The sequence below is a fragment of the Anthonomus grandis genome, chromosome 3, assembly GCF_022605725.1.
Source record: "Anthonomus grandis grandis chromosome 3, icAntGran1.3, whole genome shotgun sequence".
NCBI lineage: Eukaryota > Metazoa > Arthropoda > Insecta > Coleoptera > Curculionidae > Anthonomus > Anthonomus grandis.
In genome coordinates, this window is record NC_065548.1 from 15,849,903 (window position 1) to 15,871,131 (window position 21,229).

At 31.4% G+C, this 21,229-nt stretch overlaps 1 protein-coding gene across 1 annotated transcript in view; it reads right to left on the reverse strand.

The window, feature by feature from the left end:
• Positions 1–3,758: 3,758 nt before the first annotated feature.
• LOC126733958 (proliferation-associated protein 2G4) overlaps positions 3,759–21,229 on the reverse strand; it is a 22,444-nt gene continuing 4,973 nt past the window's right edge. The window contains exons 4-8 of the mRNA XM_050437456.1: positions 14,335–14,534; positions 14,084–14,275; positions 13,896–14,028; positions 13,644–13,709; positions 3,759–4,375 (exon numbers count right to left, since the gene is read on the reverse strand). Coding sequence (XP_050293413.1) covers positions 4,197–4,375; positions 13,644–13,709; positions 13,896–14,028; positions 14,084–14,275; positions 14,335–14,534 — 770 coding nt within the window. The 3' untranslated portion in view covers positions 3,759–4,196. The remainder of the gene's footprint in view (positions 4,376–13,643; positions 13,710–13,895; positions 14,029–14,083; positions 14,276–14,334; positions 14,535–21,229) is intronic.

Here is a 21,229-nt window from a genome sequence, read left to right on the forward strand (position 1 = left end):
TTCAAGTGAGAATAAAGCGACTATACAGTGTGGTGCATCGAAAATGAAACACAGGCAAATATGGGCAGTCCATTGGCTTTTTTAAAAAACGCATGGATTCGTGATTTTATTTACATGGGGGACATATCACAAAATCAGTAAAAAATCGAAAGAACCAGCGTTGTGTTTAAAATATTTGTCAAATTTCTTTGTTTACCAGAAGTAAAAATGGAATTTATTCCTTCTGATTTTAAATATAGTACGCTGATGGTATATAGGACGAAACATGTTCTTTTTAATATCTACTTTTTGCTATTAAGGATAGTGCATATACCACGACAGAAAGAGTTGGAATATTGTTTGGAAACAATTAATGGGCGAATAGAATGGCGGATTTATTTAGCGGAATTATTTCTAACTTTCTAGAAACTGGATCAGTGGCGAAACGCAAATGCAATATTGAAAATACCTGGCTATTCTAGGGCATGTTATTACATAGATACTTGTAGATATTGGTCTGATACAAAAATTAAATGTTTGGGATTGTATCTTTGACGATGATTTAGTCGGTCGATTTTTGTTACCTGGGAACCTGACAGGTGAAATGAACTTAAAGCTACTTATTACAAGGGATATGGTGATGTTTCAGCGGGATGGTTATGCGTTATTGGTTCGATAATATTTAGATCCGGTGTTTTCAGGAAGATGTAAAGAAGAGATGCTCTAGATTTTTTTTTTGGAGGCGCTTTAAAAGCAAAATCTATGAGACTGAACCTACTTCATTAGAAGTTGTCACAACCGATTTGTAAATGAGTGCATTCAAATCACGCTAAAGTAATGCAGAATCTGCGGCAATGTTCACAGCAAAATCGGTATTATTGTTTTGAGACTGGAGGTAGCCACCTCCAGCCTTTATTGAGTAAGCAAATTCATTTTAAATATAGTACGCCGGTGTATAGGACGAAACCTTGTTCTTTTTAATATCTATACTTTTTGCAATTAATTATGCACTATCCGCATATATCATGGCAGAAAGAGTTGAAATATTGTTTGGAAATAATTAATAGGCGAATAGAATGGCGGAATTATTTAGCGAGCGACATGAGAACAGTAGTAGCGTGCAACGAAAGTATGTACCTACTGGAACTTGTTTTTAACTTTCTAGAAACTGGATCAGTGGCGAAACGCAAATGCAATATTGAAAATACCTGGCTATTCTAGGGCATGTTATTACATAGATACTTGTAGGTATTGGTCTGATACAAAAATTAAATGTTTGGGCTTGTATCTTTGACGATGATTTAGTCGGTCGATTTTTGTTACCTGGGAGCCTGACAGGTGAAATGAACTTAAAGCTACTTATTACAAGAGATATGTTGATGTTTCAGCGGGATGGTTATGCGTTATTGGTTCGACAATATTTAGATCAGGTGTTTTCAGGACGATGTAAAGAAGAGATGCTCTAGATTTTTCTTTTGGGGGCGCTTAAAAAGCAAAATCTATGAGACTGAACCTACTTCTTTAGAAGTTGTCACAACCGATTTGTAAATGAGTGCATTCAAACCACGCTGAAGTAATGCAAAAACTGCGGCAATGTTCACAGCAAAATCGGTATTATTGTTTTGAGACTGGAGGTAGCCACCTCCAGACTTTATTAAGTAAGCAAATTCTTTTTAAATGTATTTTTGCGATAATTTTTTGAAAGCCCAGACATAGAAATTTAAAATGTTCTGTAGTATATGAAAGCTATTTCATTTTTGGTCTTATAATCAGCAATACTCTATACAGGGTGTTTTCAAAGTTGAATCATTTATTTTAACAATCTGTAGAACTCGTCAAAAGAAGTTTATATAAATTTAAAAATGGCCTATATAAAAGTTGCATAATAAGAGAGTTACATCACATTATTGAAAATCAATTTAAAAAAATCTTTATTTACTTAAACGATACCATTTTTACAAAAATTGTTCAAAATTGTGCCCATTTATACAATTAACACACAATCTTACTCGGCGGATCCACGACTCTTTACAAGCTTCGAAAATAAAATCATGGTCACCACGAATTAAAGCACAATTCTCAATGCGCTCTTGAAGTTCTTCCGGAGTATTTACTGCTTCATCATGATACACCAGCTCTTTCAAATAGTCTTACAGAAAAAAATTTCAAGGCATTCAATCTGGGGTGCGAGGAGGCCAAGAAATTGGTCTATTCAGGTTCTAACTCTTGTATCCTTTGATAATGATAATACTATTCTTGTCGTATTGTCTTTCACACTTTACTATGAGGAACTTCAACTTGAACTGCTCTGGCTCTAGTACTCATTGTTGGATCTTCTTCGACTTTTCCATCGTGGCCTTCTCGTTGCTCTTTTAAAAACCCTGTGTCACGAAGTTAAATTTAATAATTTAATTTTTAGATTAAATTTAATAATTTAATTTAGGATGATTTATTTAAGGAAACTTTTCCGACTACAATCTGCACCTGCATTTTGTTGGCACTCTCCATAGGTCTTATGTCCACTACTTTAATGTTTTACTATCTTTTCTAATATGCAATTTTTGTATAACTAATATTTGGTATATTAACTCCCTTTAACAACTCTTAAAAGCGGTTAAAACAAATGACTCAACTTTAAAAACACTCTGTATTTTTACGCTATTTCCTCGAATTTTTTTCTTAAAGTAATTAATTTAAATTGCTCTGTTAAAGTTTAAATGCGAAAATACATACTACGTATCGTTGCAAAGAAAGTCGAAAGAACTTTCCACCGACACATCACTTGACCCTCCTTCCCATTTACGATTTAAGGTTGGTGCCACCCTCTCTTAGATATGAAGGTGATTTGGAATTTTGAAGTGTCCCCAAAAAATAAAATCGACCGATCCGAGCGTTTTTAAAAAAGGCTGATGGCCTGCCTCGTTTCCTTTTCGATGCGCTAGCATGTATACAATATATTTTGTTCATTTCTGATAAGTATATTTTGTAGGTCTTAAAAATGTCTACGTTTCTACTAATCCTCAAACTATATTTGTGAAAAGATTACAGTCTTTAGTGATCTGCATAACTATGCTACCAGACAATAGGAGGAGTACTTCAAACAGAATGACAAACACTATTCTACACAAAGGTCTTATATATTTTAATGAATTACCTATTAATATAAAGAACTGTAGAAGCCTAATTATGTTTATAAAAACATTGAAAAGACATATATATACATATGTAAGTGTTTTATATTTTAATTGTCTTTCTTTGTGTCTTTTATTTTTACACTTCTTAGTATCGTTTTAAATTATATCTGTGCATGTTTTATGTTTATTTTTTTCTATTTTTAATATTTGTGTAGTTTAACGTTGTATTTTACTCTTTTATTATTTATTCGCTTAATTTTATATTTACTAGTTTTATCAAGATATTGTAAATATTATTTTAAAAATTATAATATATATTATTGTACTTGTATGTAGCAATATGCTAAATAAATAAACATTATTATTAATCCCAAGTTTGGGATAACTACTTACGGAGTCATGTTATATATTTTTCCTAAATAGAAAATACTTTGTAAAAAGCATCCGTCATCTTCCGGCACTAATCAACTGTAACTAAACCTGCCACTTCATTAACCTACAGATTTTTTAGTCTATAGGTGAAGTTAAGAAAAAACAGAAGATTTTTAAACGTAGTTCCGGGTTGCTTAAAATAGAAAAAAACTGTGTTTTGAAACACGCAAATATGCCCAAACTGTAAAGGGAACTAAGAATAAAACCAGACAGTAAAATATGTTAATAGGATTTATTTCTTTCAAAAGGTCAAGGTATTAGTCAAAAAATCATATGAAGTAAAAACTTAACAGTTGACCTCAGAAGAGTCATATTTATAAAATTCAAGATTTTGATAAATAGATTCGGGGACCATCTTTCGATATATGCACTTTTATATTTAATTCTTTACAACTAATAATAAACATTGGGGCATACACATAAAAAATAATTACATCCTTCTAAAGTCTAATACTTTAAGTGCAGTTTTTTACATAGAGAGTGAAAATGAACATAAACGATATACGGCCCCAAACAATTTTTTTTTAACAAATATATATAACATTTTTCGGGATTTAAAAAAGAGGGGGAGTAGTGGGTGCGCTGATAAAAAACGGGAAATGGAATTAGAAAAAAAAGCAGGTAAAAAAGACGGTATGTGGTTGCTTGTGATCAAGCTGCGGCCTCGACTTCCATCGGTTGGGGCTGATCTGCTGCTGCCGCTGCACTCTCAGACTTCTTCTTCTTCTTTTTGGCTGCCTTGGGATTGGCAGAACTGTTAAGGAGGGATTTAAGCTCGGGATCGGTAATCGAGTGTTCAGATTCGTAGAGTTCAGGCTCAAAGGTCAAGCCTATAAACAAAACTATTATGAGCAAGCCTCATTTTTATAGTAATGAGGTAAGAAAATCTACGAAATATTATTTTATTCACAACGGTAAAATGCGCATCTTCGATATTATTATTTTTTTTGATAATTAAGATTCTATTTGATAATTGGACATAGTTAATATAACGCGACCAAACGCCAAATTCGTTTTTTTTGGTATTATTGTGTCATCTGACGGCCAAATACCATGTTTATCTACGAAAAAAATCTCGAGCGTTAGAAATCTATAGTTAAGGATATATTTTAAGTTAAACTAAGCGCCAAACGGTTGATAACACTAATTGAATTTTGTATAAAACGACTAAATGCCACAAAATTGCATAGGTCAATTAAACGCCATGATACTGGGCGCTTGGCTTAGTAATGCAAATAGCAGTTAAGTTCTGTCACGTGATGTGGTACCGAAAAATAGGTAATGTATCACGTGATATTTGTCAAATTTTGATCATTTTTCTCGCAGATGCAGAACTTAGCTAGGAAATATCAACATACGTTTCTTGAGTGATTTAATTTAAATTTTCAAAAAATCCTGACTGCTATTTTACTAAATCGCGCATATGAAATAAATTTAGAGGTAAGTAGATACCAAACTATCTAATGCTACTATGAAATGGGGCAGTAATAGAACTTTTTAGATACTCGTTAGTTGTTACAAAGAAACTCTAGTTTTATTTGAAGTTTTTCAAGGTATGCTATAGCTATGCAGTTGTAATTTGCTTAGCTTATTATGTTAGTAAATAAAGTGGTTTAGTTTTACTGTAATTTTGTTGTTTCTTTTACTTTAAAATAAAAAGTGCTTTTACAGGATTTTCTAAAAGATCTGTAAGGATTTTAAATAGTCACTTTTCATTTTAAGTCGGTGTTTCTAACAAAATTTTCAGCTGTTCATAAACTACCTTAATGAAAAATGGGGCTGTTAGTTGAAATATATAGTCTAAAAAGAAAATACATGGCATTGCATAAACGCGCTATGCGACAAGTTTGGCGTGTGGTTCAATTTTGTAAAATAAAAAACCTAATAATAAGTAAAAAAGCATAACCAGACTAGGTGACATTTTTTATCATAACTTCTAAAATGTATTATTTTTTGCTAAAAGCTTACATAGTATAATTTGAAATAGTGTCTTGGATATAGCTTGCAAAAATTAGATCTGTATTAGATTTTATCGATTTTTAAGGGCATTGGAAACTTAATTGTGTTTTCCCACAATTGTTATTCTGGCGCTTGGTCGCGTTATGCATAACTACATCCAATTCTGTCTCTGTGTTTAAAATATTAAAGTAATGCCTGCAGAATCGACTAATAATTGTAAAAATATTCTTCCTTTTAACATTTAGTAAACTAATCAGCCGATCCATAAGAGGATCCAAAAAACCTTCACAGAACATAAATATTTTAATTGTTAACGAAGGATTGGGAGGACTGGAATACGTATAACAGTTTAGAAATATTACAACATGCGCGATTTGAGCAGACAAAAAAGCCTTTTTAACCTATAAACTTGGCATTTGTAATTGAGTTGAAATAATTATTATTTCTAAAAAAGTCTAATGTACATCTTCCTATATCATTCAAGATTTTGAGAAACTTAATAATTTCTCTACTAATTTAAATAATAACAATAGGCCTAATAACGATTTCATAAAATTTTTTTAAGAAGCACATAATTTTTCCAAACATGTATGATTTTGAGTTTCAATTTAGTAAGCCAGGATTTAGTAGTAAAAATTCTTCAATTTATAAAAAGCAAGGCATTTGTATCTGACAATTTAAATATCACTATTATTATGCTTTGTTGTCTTGCAATTGGACGCAGTTATACATAACGCGACCAAGCGCCAAAATCACAATTTTGGAAAAACACAATTAAGTTTCAAGTGGCCTTAAAAATAGATAAATTAGAATGAAGATCTGGTTTTTGCAAGATATATACAAGGCACTATTTCAAATCATTCTACAAAAGCTTTTAGCAAAAAATTAAACATTTTAGAAGTTATGATAAAAATTGTCGCTTAGTCTTGTAATGCTTTTTACATATTATTGGGTATTTGTATTTTACAAAACTGAACCGCACGCTAAATTTGTCGGATAGCTCGTTTATGCAAAGCTATTTTATTCTAAAACTGTATATTTTGACTAAGAGCCCTACTTTTAATTTAAAATAAAACATTTAAAACTATTTAAAATGTTACAGTTCTAAAAAAAGCCACGTATACAGGAACTTTTTATTTTGAGTCAGCCTTCCTTAGAATATTTTCGGCTGTTCGAAAACCTAATCAGCAGTAGGGCTGTTAGTCGAAACATATAGTTTTAAAATAAAATAAAAGTCTAGTTAAATAAAAGGAACAATAAGATTAGAGTAAAATTAAATCACCTTTTAAAAACTTTATTTACTAATAATATATGCTATAAGCAAATAAACGTCAAAAAAAAAACTGCATATTTCTTTGGAACATTACCAGCTACCCAAGAATTCTATTCTGCTTCATCCTCAACGACAAAATTCGGTTGCCCATCATACTCTTTCAAGTCTTCCTCAATAGTTGGATCACCTACGAGGTTTTTATAAAATATTTTTGCATCTTTTGGTATCAGAGGAAGCAAAAATTTTATGTCTTCCAGTTTTTTTTCTGGAATAGGCTTTCCATCTGGCCATAAATTTTCAAGTAGATTTTTGAAGTTTCCTTATTTTGTGGTCTTCCACGCTTTTTTTCTATATTAATTTCCTGGTGAGTTTCATCCTTAAGAGAAGTTTTAACAAATATTCTGAAGGGATTGTCTTTTCGAATTTCGATTTCTTTAAATTGAAGCCAATTTATTTTATTGTTTGTCACATCTACCTTTCGATTAACAATATTTTTTTCGATTTTAGTAGTAGAAAAAAAATGTTCTTTTTCCATTTTATGGACAAGTGGATTTCTTCTTGCGGCATGATTTCATGATATTTATATAGTCATCAGCTGTATACAATCTTTGTTGTAGTTTTAATGCGCATTCGATATCTTCAAAATCTTTTCTATTGAAAGATTAACTTCAAACATTGTCATAAGGAATAAAACCATTTTGATGTTGCGATTTTGGCCACCGCAGCTGTCTGACCATAAAATCAGATGTTTACAAGCAGCCATATCAGCATTTTCTCTTACATGCCGAAGTAAACAGGAACCCACTTCCTGAGCCCCTCTACCTGCCATGCCTTCCAACCATAAATAAAAATGTGTTATTATTTTTTCCTGTGTGGATACCCAAATTATATAACCAAAACTGTCTTTTATAAAAGACAACACTTGTCGGTATACAAGGAAGAGGCAATGTTTTTTCCATATCAAAGGTGAGTACTTCAAGATGTTCGTCTTCCTCGGCCCTTTTTCTGTCTGCGTTCATTGCATTTCTCGTCTCACTAGCTAAAGTTAAATGATTTTGTTTTTCCATCTTATAACTATTTTGCTCTTCAAGATTTGTCGTATTTTTCGAAACTTCCAGTTTGTCGCAAGTATTGCAAGTGTCTCTTTTTAGTGGCTTTCTCTTAAGATTAAAATTACTCAAAAAAATCTCTTTATATTTCGAAAATGAGATTGGGCTCTCTGATGTTTCCTTGTACAGGTTGTACAGTCAACAAAATTGAAAATGTCCCTCGCTCCGTGGCTATTTACCCATTTACACGTAATTTAAGCACAATTTGGCTACACTGTATGAATGAAGAAAGTATAGCGGCATCTTTCGAAAATAAGTAACGAGGGCTGATGCGGGGGCAGCTTATGCCATCGATCCCATTATAACATTGTATATAAGGTACCACTGTAAATTTTAAGATCTATTTTTAAGGAGGGTTTTTCCATATTAATTGACGGCACGGGAATGCAGGTAAAATGTATAAGGTGGTAATTATAAATAAATTTGATGGTAAGTAGAATTGTACTGTCTTTTGTGTTTATAAGTGCCTCGAGTCTATTTACGTGTTTAATTTTTTTTATTTTTTTAAGTGTTTTATGTAATATTTTTTCATAATGCCAAGATTGCCTGGACAGAGGGAGAGTATCATGGAAATTCGTACTAGAATTATTGTTATGCATGAGATGGGTGCCACCTTACGAGAAATAGCAATGGCTACGGATCTTTCAGTAAGTTTTTTTTGTATGCATTTCGTTTAAATTTTTTGTTAGGTAAAATCTATTTATTCTTCATTTAGAAAAAAAAGGTTTGTTTTTATACGGAACCAACTTTTTTTGATATCCCGAAATAAGCTAATAAATTTAATAGATCAAAAACGAAAATTATTATCTCATCGTCCTGGGAATCTATTCAAATAGGAGTGATTTCGAGGGTAATTTATAATTTTTTCATTAAATTTTTTATTTAGAAAAATAGCTGAAAATTACATATCTTAAGTTTAAGTTATCGATAGATATGTAAAAAAGTTATAAAACTTACCTATATTTTTTAACAAAGAAAAATATACATGTAATTGGATCTATCAAAATAAAAAATGTTTTTGTTTTATTTTTAAAGTAAAATCATTTGAGATATGATTGATTGTTTTTTTTGAGGTAGTATTTTTTAAATCCAAGCAACCCTTATACAGGGTGAGTTTTTTAAAGTGTTGCAACGCGATATCTTAAAAACATTCAAGTTTTTTCTAAATATTTAAAAAACGAAGGTACAGTTTTTTTTAGATAATAAATAAATTTAATGCAGTACCATACCTTAATGGGTTTAAAGGTTTCTCAAAAACGGTAGTCGAATGTAGTATAGATTGGCGATATTTTGAATTTTAAATTTAATATCTGACTCACTACTGCACCAGTTGAGAGTTAAGGGGAGTGGCCCTATTAAAAAATGTTTATTAAAATAATATTTAGTCGACAACGCACCGTAAGCCAATCCACTACCAATTTACCGCATTATTTGTATCCATCTAGTATTTTTTTACATCTGTATTATTATTGTATTTATTATTATACCTGTGAATGGGTTTTTTTATGCCAAATTTAAGCTTTACCTCGTTAATTATATTTATTCGAATTAGTAATATGATACATATGTATATGCATTTTACGATATTAGACTGAGCATTGACATAAGTGAGCTTTGACATAGGTAATTTACGAAAAAGAAGAGAAGAATTCTATCGCCTGCTTTTATTATAATTTAAAATAATTTTGTCTCTTCGCGCCGGTTGTTATTTTTAAATATGAAGGTTTTATAAAAGTCATAGCAAACATTTTAATCTGAAATATTTTCACTTTGAAAACTTTGTCAATATTTTTGCTTTATTTGCTTTTCAACATTAATTAAAAAAAGTTGTCATAGAAATATATTCTGACGTAACGCTCTGAATGTTTTAAAAAAACACCAATAAATAATATAAAATTATATTATTGTTAAGAGACGCTGTTATTGCTTTTTTAGTACCTACTTTATTAACTTATTCTTAATAATAAAATATTTACTGCTATTTTTTATCTATACCTATACATATAGGCCACCCCTTTGCTAAACTGTTGTCACTAACCTAATAGTATAATAGATATCTATTTAATTAATTAATACTAATTACTGCATTTGCTTTTAAACAGGTCAAACAAGTTAGACGCTAGATCCAACGTCAAGAAGCAGAAGGGCATGTAGAAACCAGACAACATCCTGGAAGGAAACCTGTATTGACCGAAAATATGAGAGAAGCTATTGTTACCTAAGTAAGAAATAACCCTTTCACAAATAGCCGGGTGGTCAAAGAAACCATGAACTTGGATGTTAGTATGCAAACAATTAGGAATACTCTTCGTTCAGCTGGAATAAATTGTAGACGACCAGCCAAAAAAGCCAAATTAACGGTCGACAACGCAGAGCGAAGGCTTAGGTTTGCTCAAGAAAATATTGACCGAGACTGGTCAAATGTGGTATTTACCGAAAAAACGTTTTCTTCGGATATAAGGTCCCATCAATTAGTGTGGAGACCTACAAGTACCAGATATGATTCCCATTATGTCCAAGAAACTGAAAAAAGCGGGAGAATAACATTGTCATTATCGGGTTGGATGACCCAAAATGGACCCGGAATGCTGGTAACCACGCCACCCCAAATGAATTCCGCGGACTACGTGGACATTTTGGAAAATTATTTTCTGCCTTCATACAGAATATTATATCCGGCTGGACCAATATCCTTTATGCACGATAATTGTCCAATTCATACCTCCCGTATGGCGAGAACATGGTTTGAGGAACATCCGGAATTTAATATAATTCCATGGCCATCCAGAAGCCCCGACTTAAACCCCATCGGAAATTTGTGGGCTGAAATGGTGAATTCGTGGAATACTTTTAATCAAGGCCAAATTAGATCGAAGGAAACGTTACTAGCCCACGCTCAAAGAGTTTGGGAATCTTTCAGAGGGAGACCCGATTTTAGTAATTACGCGGGATTAATGCGGAAAAGGCTGCAACAATGCATTGACGCAAATGGTTTTTATACCTAATATTAATTAAGAAGCCATACCAATACCAAATGCACCCTGTGATATTAAATAATTATTATTTAAAAAAAAGGTATAAGTTTCGAAAAAAACACAATACGTAGGCTATTTAAAAGTTTAAATAAAAAAGTATTTTTATTGTAGATGTAAATTGTAATTATACTTACTAAAGCTTGTTAGGAGTAGTGTTGAATGTTATTATTTGTTATTAAGATGTTATACTTAAAGAACTGTAATTTGTCATTAAATAGGAAATAAAATTTTCGCTTTGAAACTGACCTTTGATCCATTACTTATACGTTTTATAAGGTTTAAAAAAAAAGTAAATAAAAAAAGATACGGGACTACTACAATTTTTATAAATAAAAAAAAATTAAAGTTTAGTAATTAAAGTTAACTTCGCTTCAATAAAAAAAATATAAAAAAATAGTTTTTTATTCAAGAAGAAATCACGAGAGTGCCTTATTTACAAACGGAAATATTACTTTATTCATCACTTCAGTAAAAAAGTGTGCTTTACGCATGAGAACCACATATATTTTTTTCTACCTCTTACCAAAATATAGACATAAACTATTTAAAATATGGATTTGCCGAACAACATTTTGGGTTAATCGAACAAGTGGGGACAATTTTGAACAGTTTTTGTAAAAACAATGTCCACTTAACTTGATGAGTAAAAAAAATTTCAATAACGCAAACTAACTTTCTTAATATGCAACTTTTACTATACGAGTATAGGCAATTTTTGGTATATCAACCAACTTCTTTTGACGAGTTCTACACCCTGTATTTTTATATAGGTATACTTATAAATAAAATGTGAGGAAAAAGAAACAAAAATCTTAATTTTTTTCCCATATTATGGTAGTACTTAGTACAAGTACTTAGTTTTACAGCGCTAGACAGGGTATTCCAAAATAAGTAGTTTTGGTAGTATCTCAGCTCGTATTACGTTATTAATGCTAGGAGGCGGTGCTAACCATAGCGCGCTATTTTTTATGAAACCTTTAATGCTTTAAACAGGTTTGAGTTCGCGTTTTTCATTTCCTAGACACAGGATGAAAGAGAAAAATCTCAACATATACCTATCGTTTCTGCTGTAGCACTTAAAGTTTCTATTATTATAATGTTTCCCTTTTTTATGATTACCTATACAATTTTTACATAAATATCAATTTTATACAATAACGCACACTTTAAAAGTAAAAAACAATTTAAAATTTGGATTGGTATTTTTATTTAAGTTGCATTTTATTTTTCAAATGTTGGGTGAGTAATATAAAGTAATACTTTGATAAAAAAAAATTCAAAGAAAACATCGATTAGGATTTTTATGTAATGCATAAAAAAGTAAAAACTATTTTTTTTTCTATTTATTTTGACAACAAGCAGCATTTGACAACAAAAATATAGGTTGTGAAAGATCAAGCAAAAAAATAATAATTTGGAGTTAAGAAATATAGTGTCCCAATAAAAAAATAACTGAAGGTAATTTCTCAAAAGTGATGAACCAAACAGAATTTTGAAGAGCGCATTTAGCCAACGTATAAAACACTATAGCGCATTGTCCTAAAAACTTTACATAAAGAAGAAAAAGAAACTGATTGATTTTTTTAATATCAGCTTGCACAGCCACAAAAATATTCGAAACGTCCCATTGCAAAAACCCCATCTACTGAAAAATGAGTTCCGTCACCCCTGCCTATTTATACACGACTAAACTCGATCGATACTCTACACCCTAGCGCCCGCCGTACGCTACCCCTTTCAGTCAAAAGCCATGTTGCCAAATTGTAAGGCAACGAAGTCCGAGAGCAGATGCGAGGGACATTTTCAAATTTGCCGACTGTACATAACGTTTAACGTAGTATCCGATCGTAGATACATGCAACTTGTTTGTTCCCTAGAATAATGTGACTTGTATTTTGGAAATTGATCAATGTGTCGGATTACTTCTTGGACTCTATCTTCTGATACTTTGTTTTTCCCGCCGCTAACAACAATTTAGTCGCTTTATGCAAAATGCATCTAGTGTTATAAACCGTTTGGCGCTTAGTTTAACTTAAAATTATATCCTCACTATAAATTTGTAGCGTTCAAGAATTTTTTTGTAGATAAATATAGTCTTTGGCCGTTAGATGGCGCAATAATACCCAAAATTCGAATTTGGCGCTTGGTCGCGTTATGCATAACTATGTCCAATTATTATCTCTCTTACTTATATTACAAATTGTTGTCTGGAAAAAAGCTATTTTCTGGAAAAGTGGAAGAAGGCCCTTGCCTAAAATAGATTCTATAACATAATAGAATTTCTATAGAATGGGATAGCTATGCAGGTGTCATGATATGTCATAACTGTAGGAAATATGATTACAGAATATAGTTATGATGAGCAAGAGTCTACATACTGCAAATCACTTCTTTTTCTTGATAATTTAGTCCAAAGCCCGAGTAATAATTGGTAAACTGAAAATCGGCTTATGTTTTAAGGAAATAAAGAATATCACCCTTAAATCTATACTTGCTCAAGAAGACCTAATTTTCATTATTTTATATAGACAGGGACAGGCAAATGTTGAAGAACTCTTTTTGTGATTTACAAAACCACTAAGGCAATAAGAAAAAAAGTTATATGGATCCATTGTTGCCAAGAAATTAAGAATCTAATCAATCCAAAGTTCTTAAAAATTAAAGTAAATAAAGACCTGTAAAATTGATGAGAAAAATATAAAATGATTAAACGTATATTTACCAGTTATTCTGTGTGGTCCGTTGGGCATGAGAAGTACAGTGAACTTATACTGCGCAACAATTTCACCTGAAAATAAAATAAGACCTTAATGTTTGGCCAACAATTTAACCAATCATCAAAAATGTTTATAAAATTTCAGATAATAAATGTCGTCAAAGCTCGTCAGAGGGATCAATTGGAGTAAATAATATTCATCATGGTTATCATTTAAAAAATAATTATTGCAAAAAAAAATTAGTTCCTTAAACTTACCAGGTTTTTCAAACAATACTTGAAAAGGTTCCACTAGCTTATTTTTCACGCATTCATTCACTCCCATTTTCGCCTTAGTTTCATCTTCAAAGTACCTGAGGTTGAAGGGCATGTTTCCATGTTTCGTCCTCACCTAAAAAAAAATACGTATAATTTTTTTTTCAGTTATTATGAAGTATTTGTTCTACCTCTGTAAAGAACATACGCGACGCCTTAAGTTTTAACTGGTACTGCTCATCAGTTTTTTTATATATTGACACTCTTGCCTCAGTTTCTTTACCGACACCCTCTCCCGTACTAATCAGAACGTCCATGGCGTACACTTCGTGCTTTTCGAGCTCAAATTTTTCGTGTTCCTTTCGCTGCGCATCGTTGGGATTCTAAAAATCATCAATTGTTTCCCAATAAAGGACAATTAAAAAAAATCCGTTAACCTTACTTGTATGATAGTTTTTTCGCAATCGATTTTAAATTGCTTCAGCTGATGGCTGAGCATTCCTTCAACAGGTTTGCACTTGAAAGACTCAGCCACTTTTTGCACTGCATCTGTGATCGAGTAAGTTTCGTTGCCGGGTTTTAGTAATCTAAGGGCTGCCTGGGAGGCATAGTGCGCTGCCAAGATAGCGTCGGCTTTCCTACCTATAAAAGAATAAGTTTTTTTCTCCTTAATAGTTGACGCTGTAATTTAACTAATAGAATACCAATTTTATTCTCACATGTTTTACAATCCCTTCTAAATCTATACATATAACAATTTCAAGGGGTGAATACTCTTACGATAACAAAAATCGAAATTTTGATCTTGGTTTACTTAAACTCCCTATTCCAATTTTTTACCAATGTTTAGTAGATATTCATTACGATGTGATCTGATAGATATGACTCGTCAGAGGGTGATGTTATTTTTTACATTTTTAACAATATTTAACAAGGTAATTAAGCTATTAACATAATGTGAATTATTTCTTGTGACCTCAGTTTACAAGTTTGCTTTTGTCGGATATACGTAAAAAACTGCTTCAGACGATCAATTATATATTTTGTCGACGTTTCGATATTTATGAGATCATCCTCAGGACTCTAATAACATTATATTATTGATAGAAGTAAAAAAAGTAATATCAGTAATAATGTAAAATACCTGTAGGGTACCACTTTTTATTAAACTTTGTAGTTCTTTGAGTAAAAAAACTTAATACTGTATTATTATATAAATATTTTTATTTGAGACTAAAGTCCCATATAACTGTTAGGATCTGTTTTGTTATATTTAATTTTATAGAGTATTGTTTTCGTTTTGCCACATATGTTTTTTAGGGAATTATGTAAAACATATGTTTAACATAATAATTTGATGTTTTATTTAAAATATAATAACTCAGCCTACTAAATTAAAATTAGCTTAAAATCTTTAAAAAAAAGTATTTATGATTCAAATATTCCGATCACTTAGAACATAGAATACAATACATTTTTTCAACATAAAAATAAGGCTTCATTAAAATAAAACAAGTTTTCGTTCTAAATAGGTAGGTAAACTTTTAAATTGTAAGAAACAGAATACATACAAGACCCATATTAATTGTCACTCAAAATTCTTGAAACTGTGATTTAAACTATCCTGAGATCACATAGAAACTCAAGTATGCTATACAAAAAAAGAAGTAGTGTACTTATTTTGTGCAACTTAAATAGTTTACGCCATTTTTTGTACGTGATACAGTTCTTCAAATGTACTGGTAAAACAATTTGAGCCGTTCAGCGGAAAAGTGGTCTAACTCCCTTAAAGTAGAAATTTAGAAAATTGATATTTTGCATCTGGATGAATTAAAAAATCACAGTAACATATTCTTTACTTTTTTGTACATATTTATAATAACCCTGTACTAAAATTTCATATGGTAAACATTTTTACTGATTGCGCCCATTAATTACATTTTTGCCGCCCAATGTCTTTCTTCCAGTAAGTTTTTTTCAAAAACATAGCGGAAAAGTGATATAAATTGGAGAGTTATATCACTTTTCCTCATAAAAGTTAACCAAATTTCACAAAACTAATGAACCAAAGAAAAATAATAGCTGTAGTATGTTTACTATGATATCTATTACTGATAAAAGTGTTCAAAAAATATAGAGCTTGAAGAGCAAAACATTACTACTACTTATCTTACATACTAAACTTACAGTAAGGAGAGTAAGAACAAGTTATTAAACAAATTAATCTTCATCAGTAAGTCCAGGAAGAACTGATGCTGAATCGGGGGAATCCACTGAAGAAGTTCTATCATACCTTTTTTCTTAGCCACAGTAACTGATCTACACACTATGTACCATAACACTAAAAAAAGCGAGTTTAATAGGTCCTGGCGCGACATCGGAACAGCGTGGTGCCTTGACTTATACCACTATTCCAGCGAACGAATCCATTATGTTGAGAGGAATAACGTTAGGAAGCTCTTATCTTAGCTAAGTTAAAATTTTGGCTTATACCAGTTTTTGACTGAATATATTAGACCAGTTTTCCTCTAAGCGGCTAATTTGAGACCTCTACCAGACATCTCAAGAACTGGGCCTTCATCGCTGGTCATTATTAAAAAAAAAAACAAATTTGCATTTTTGCTGTCATTCGGAATTCAGCTAACCCAAGAGACCATAAAAGTCGCTGACGCAGTACAGAACCATGTTTTCCATCAAAGCACTTCACTTCCATCAAATTACAGTTTGGCGTGTGATCGGAGCCTACTTCTTGAAAAAAGCTGAAGTGGACACACTTATGTAGCAATTTACCTTAGCGGCTTATCGCGGCGGACAACGGAATTAAACGTATAAACCATGTGATTCAAGGGGTTTATTAGTTACGTGTCTTTTAGAAAGAAATGTTGTATTTGTACAGAGCTGTACTGAGTGTGCCTGTTTTGACTTCATACTGCAGAATATAAAAGATTTAATAAAATCTATTATCAAAGGCCCAAGAATTATTATGCCGACAGAAATATTACGTTAAGGTGACTAAACATACTTTAATATTTTTGATAGTCAGCTTTTACGTTAGTCCAATATTTATACCTTCTGTTATGTAGTCACTTTATTCAAATAACTAGTAATTTATCAAACACCAAACAAATTTAGTCGTTAAAACCAGCACTGCTCTGCTTAACGTAAAGAACGTATCTGACATTTTATCGAAAATTGCGTATCTGCTGTCCATCTAACTTAAAAATCCTAATAAAATATTAGCTATCTGCAATACATACACATACTACTATGCCAAATGGTCGTATCCAACAATTTTTACGCTAAAAGGGCATATCTACATGCATTTTGTCACATTCGTAGCATTTAGCAACCCATTTGTAGTTACGAAAATGCAAATACTTTAAATGTGGCATAAATGCTCCTCCTCTGATACTATAAAGTATTAAATGTGTTACTATTAACGGCTGTCAGTAACGCTCTTGTATACGTCTGTCACAGTCAAATCATTTTGGTGGCGTTAATTGAGTTGGTTCTTCCAAGATATGAATCCTTGAAGGAAGTAATATTTACGGGGAGAATCATAGTATTCAATGAATCTTTTGTACCAGTGGGGACTAAACAACAGAACAGGAAGCCCATAGCAGTTAATTGGCATGAAGGTGTGGCCGGACGCTCAAAAAGTGATATCATTAGCACATTTTATTCATTTTTTTTACGACATAGGGATGACAAACATAATAATTCTGTAGCTTGATAATTGCTCAGCACAAAATAAAAATTGGACACTTTTATCATTTTTTGTCAGCATAGTAAATTCAGATGAAATTAGCCTTGAAAAACTGGAAATTAAATATTTTGAGCCCGGCCACACTTTCATGTCGGCGGATTTATTCCACCACCAGGTTGAGATGTCCCTTAAAAAAGGAAAAGTTTATGATTTTCCTGATTTTGAAGACTGTGTACAAAATGCAAACAGTGGTAAAGTTTTGGTAATAAATATGCAACATAATAATTTCTACAATTGGTTAGACCACAGCTCTCAATATAAAATTAAAAATATTAAACCAAGTCGACCATACCTAAATAAAATGGTGCACATCCAGTTTTCACGAGGGGAGTTTACTTTGACTTACAAATATAGCTTTTGTGACGATTTTGTCGAGTTAAATTTTCTAAACGCCAAAGTGCAAAAAAAAGGATTTCCAGAGAAATAGGCTTGCGTTTTGGGAAAAATTACCGGTTCTTTCTGAAGAATCTGAAATGGTAGAAGAAGACATGAGTTTTTTTGTTGAATCATTTGGAATCTTGTAAGATTTTTTTGAATTTGAGGCAATAAAACTGTATTTTAACGAATGTATTTTTATTATTTAATCACTTTTTATAAGTTGATAAAAATATTCAAACATTATTCTATATGTATTAAATTTCATAGTTCAGACATCTTTTAAATCAGCCAATGGTAAAATGATACTAAGGAAAATAGGCGTATCTGCCATAACTCAAAATCTAAAAAGAAGTTGCAATTTTTATTAATGCCACTGATTTTTTAAGAAAAAATTACTATAAACTCCATATCTTTCATTTTAGTGAAGTTTATCGTAATAGGTGGCGCGTTAAAAAATACAAAACCTTCATTATCTCAAAACACTGTTTTTGCAGATATGCCCATTAGCTTATGGAGGGCAGAGCAGATCTATAGATGCAGATCCATGATTGTAATTCGATACTGTTCCAGTATTGTAACCGCAGCTCCCATATCCATCCGTATGTTAATGTTTCCACCTCTTCCAATAGAGTTTGGCTAAATTTTGTTTGCAACCATAACTTTTGAATAGAAGGCAACTGTTAGCACAGTTTGCAATTATATATATTTATTTTATTTATTATATATATTTAGTTATTTATATATATTTCTCAATTTCCTATTCCAATTTTTCTATTTCTAGGTATTCAGCTCGTAAATCGTTCAGCTTTTTGCGGTTTCCAAAGTTCATGAGAGAGTAGGAGACAGTGACGGAAAAAGATGTTCTTGAGACGAAATCTCTCAATGTCGATGGTTCAGAACGCGTTGAAGCATTGACTAGGGTTGGTGGCAATAGTTGATTCTCACTGATTGTCTTGGAATTGCTTGAATCTTCTTATTCAGAATTTGACTCAGCATTAGCAGTAGCATATATTTAAGAGTTCTCAGTGTCTTCCAAGAAATTCGGAATTGAATAATCTTAAACCTCAAGGTTTTGTCTCCAGTAGTCAGATTTAAATTAAAGAGGTCAGTTTATGCCAACAGACCAAATACTGTAGAGCAATAAAAAATATTGAAGAACAATATTACAGAAGTGATTCAGAAAGTCCCTCTCAAAAAGTTATGAAAAATGTTATCAAGAAGGCTGAAGTTCGTGCGGCTTCCAGAGGCGGACATTTGACTGGTATTATTTTTCACAGTTAATTTCCATAAAAGATTTAGAATGAAAAAAATTATGTTTCATAATAATATCATTTCACAAATGTCAAAGAGAGAAACCACCTCTAAAGTTTACAGTAACATTCCATATTAAACAATAAACTTTTTGACTTGTGACAATATGTTGCTTATAATTTAGAATTCTTCAATATGCAAATCTAGACAAGGGATTTTCAAAATCAATGAGCTAATTGAAAGAATTAATGATATTTGAAAATCCTGAAAATGACTATTTTGTAGCTATAAAATTTGTATACATTAATTTTAACTTGACATTAAATAAACATTAAACTAACTCGATTTCAATTTAGATTTTAAGCCTCAACCTATTTCTCGTTCATATTGTTATGGCAATTAAATAAATACACTTCTTAATTACATTATACTGCCTTTTATATTTTAGCCTATTTATTTATAGTAGATAAACAAATAAATTAGGGTAGTCTATATGTTGCATGTAAATTTCTTTAAACTTATCCATGCTTAATCAAGTAACTTAATTAAAAATAGCTTACCCTTTAAGGAGCATACAATTACACATACAAAAATAAAATTTCCAAACTAACAACTCTAAAATAAAAAACGTTTTTCGTTACACATTAAAACTACATACTACTTTACTCTTAAATCAAAATATATATACTAATAAACTACTCTTTATATAGATTAATGTTTTTTACATTAATCTATATGACCTAATATGAGGAAAAATCATATAAAAAAATTAGATATATTTTATGGAAATAAGGTAAATTAGTTATATTTTGATAGATCCTCTTCAACCTTTTACTTTGGTAAATTTACTAACACATAATTGAAGAGTGGAAATTTACAAGGTGCTAAGTAGCTTTCACAAAAATTTAGATTTTAGTTATGAGATCTATTACGTGCCAAGGTGTACAAAACGGTCAATGTGCGATCCGCTACATGAAAATTATTCTCCACTTAAAAATCTACCTGAACAAGAGGTAAGCAATTGTAACAAAAATCAGAATCAAAAATCGATAAAAATAAAATTTCCTATGCCTGGTAGAGGCCTGTTTTCTTACTTTCAATCTGTTGTGGGTACTACAGGTACTTATTTTGCTCTAGGGTTTTGATGAGCATCTGAATGGTAACTTTGGAGTTGACATTTAAGACAACCCAAAATTTTACATTTGCAATAGTGAGACAATGACTTTCAGGGTCAAAGATCTAGATGGCAGATCAACAAAACTTTAATGTTATAATGTTTATTTTATAGCTAGGTTAGGACTGATAAAGGATGTAAATTTGGAAATGTATTTGATTGTATGGATTGAAATTGAACAGCAACCAGAAAAAGCTCTATTAAACCCCAGATGAATTGACTACTTGTAAAGTGTATAAAAAAGGTAAAAGTCAATGGGCTTTTCAAGAAATACCTGACCTAAACTACCCAAAATATATTTCAACCATAAAGCTTAAAAATCTAAGCTTAAGAATCAAATCTCATAAAAAGAACATAAAGTTCTCTTGTGGTTAGCAACCTTTGCAACTAATGAATGACTAAAATTGTTTTAATATTATTTTTTTAATGTTTCTTTACTTAACTTAGACCCTTTTGCACTCTCCAATTCATTTACACAAAATTGAACCTACATCATATTAATACTTAAAAAAAATTACATTTGATCGCCAATTTTCATCTTTTTTTGAAGTGGCATACCACTGTCAGGCACTCTTTTAGTTGCTTTATTTTGCACATCGCTGTCTTGCAGCCACCTTACTTGCGTCGCTGGTCCATAGCCCTTAGCATTTTTTGCAGCAATTCTAAAAATTATTGCCGGTTTGCTTGTGGTGTCGATGTGCGCGTTTAACAGAGATGCTTTGCCCACAATACACTGATTATTTGGTCCACAGTAGACCCGCACAAAGG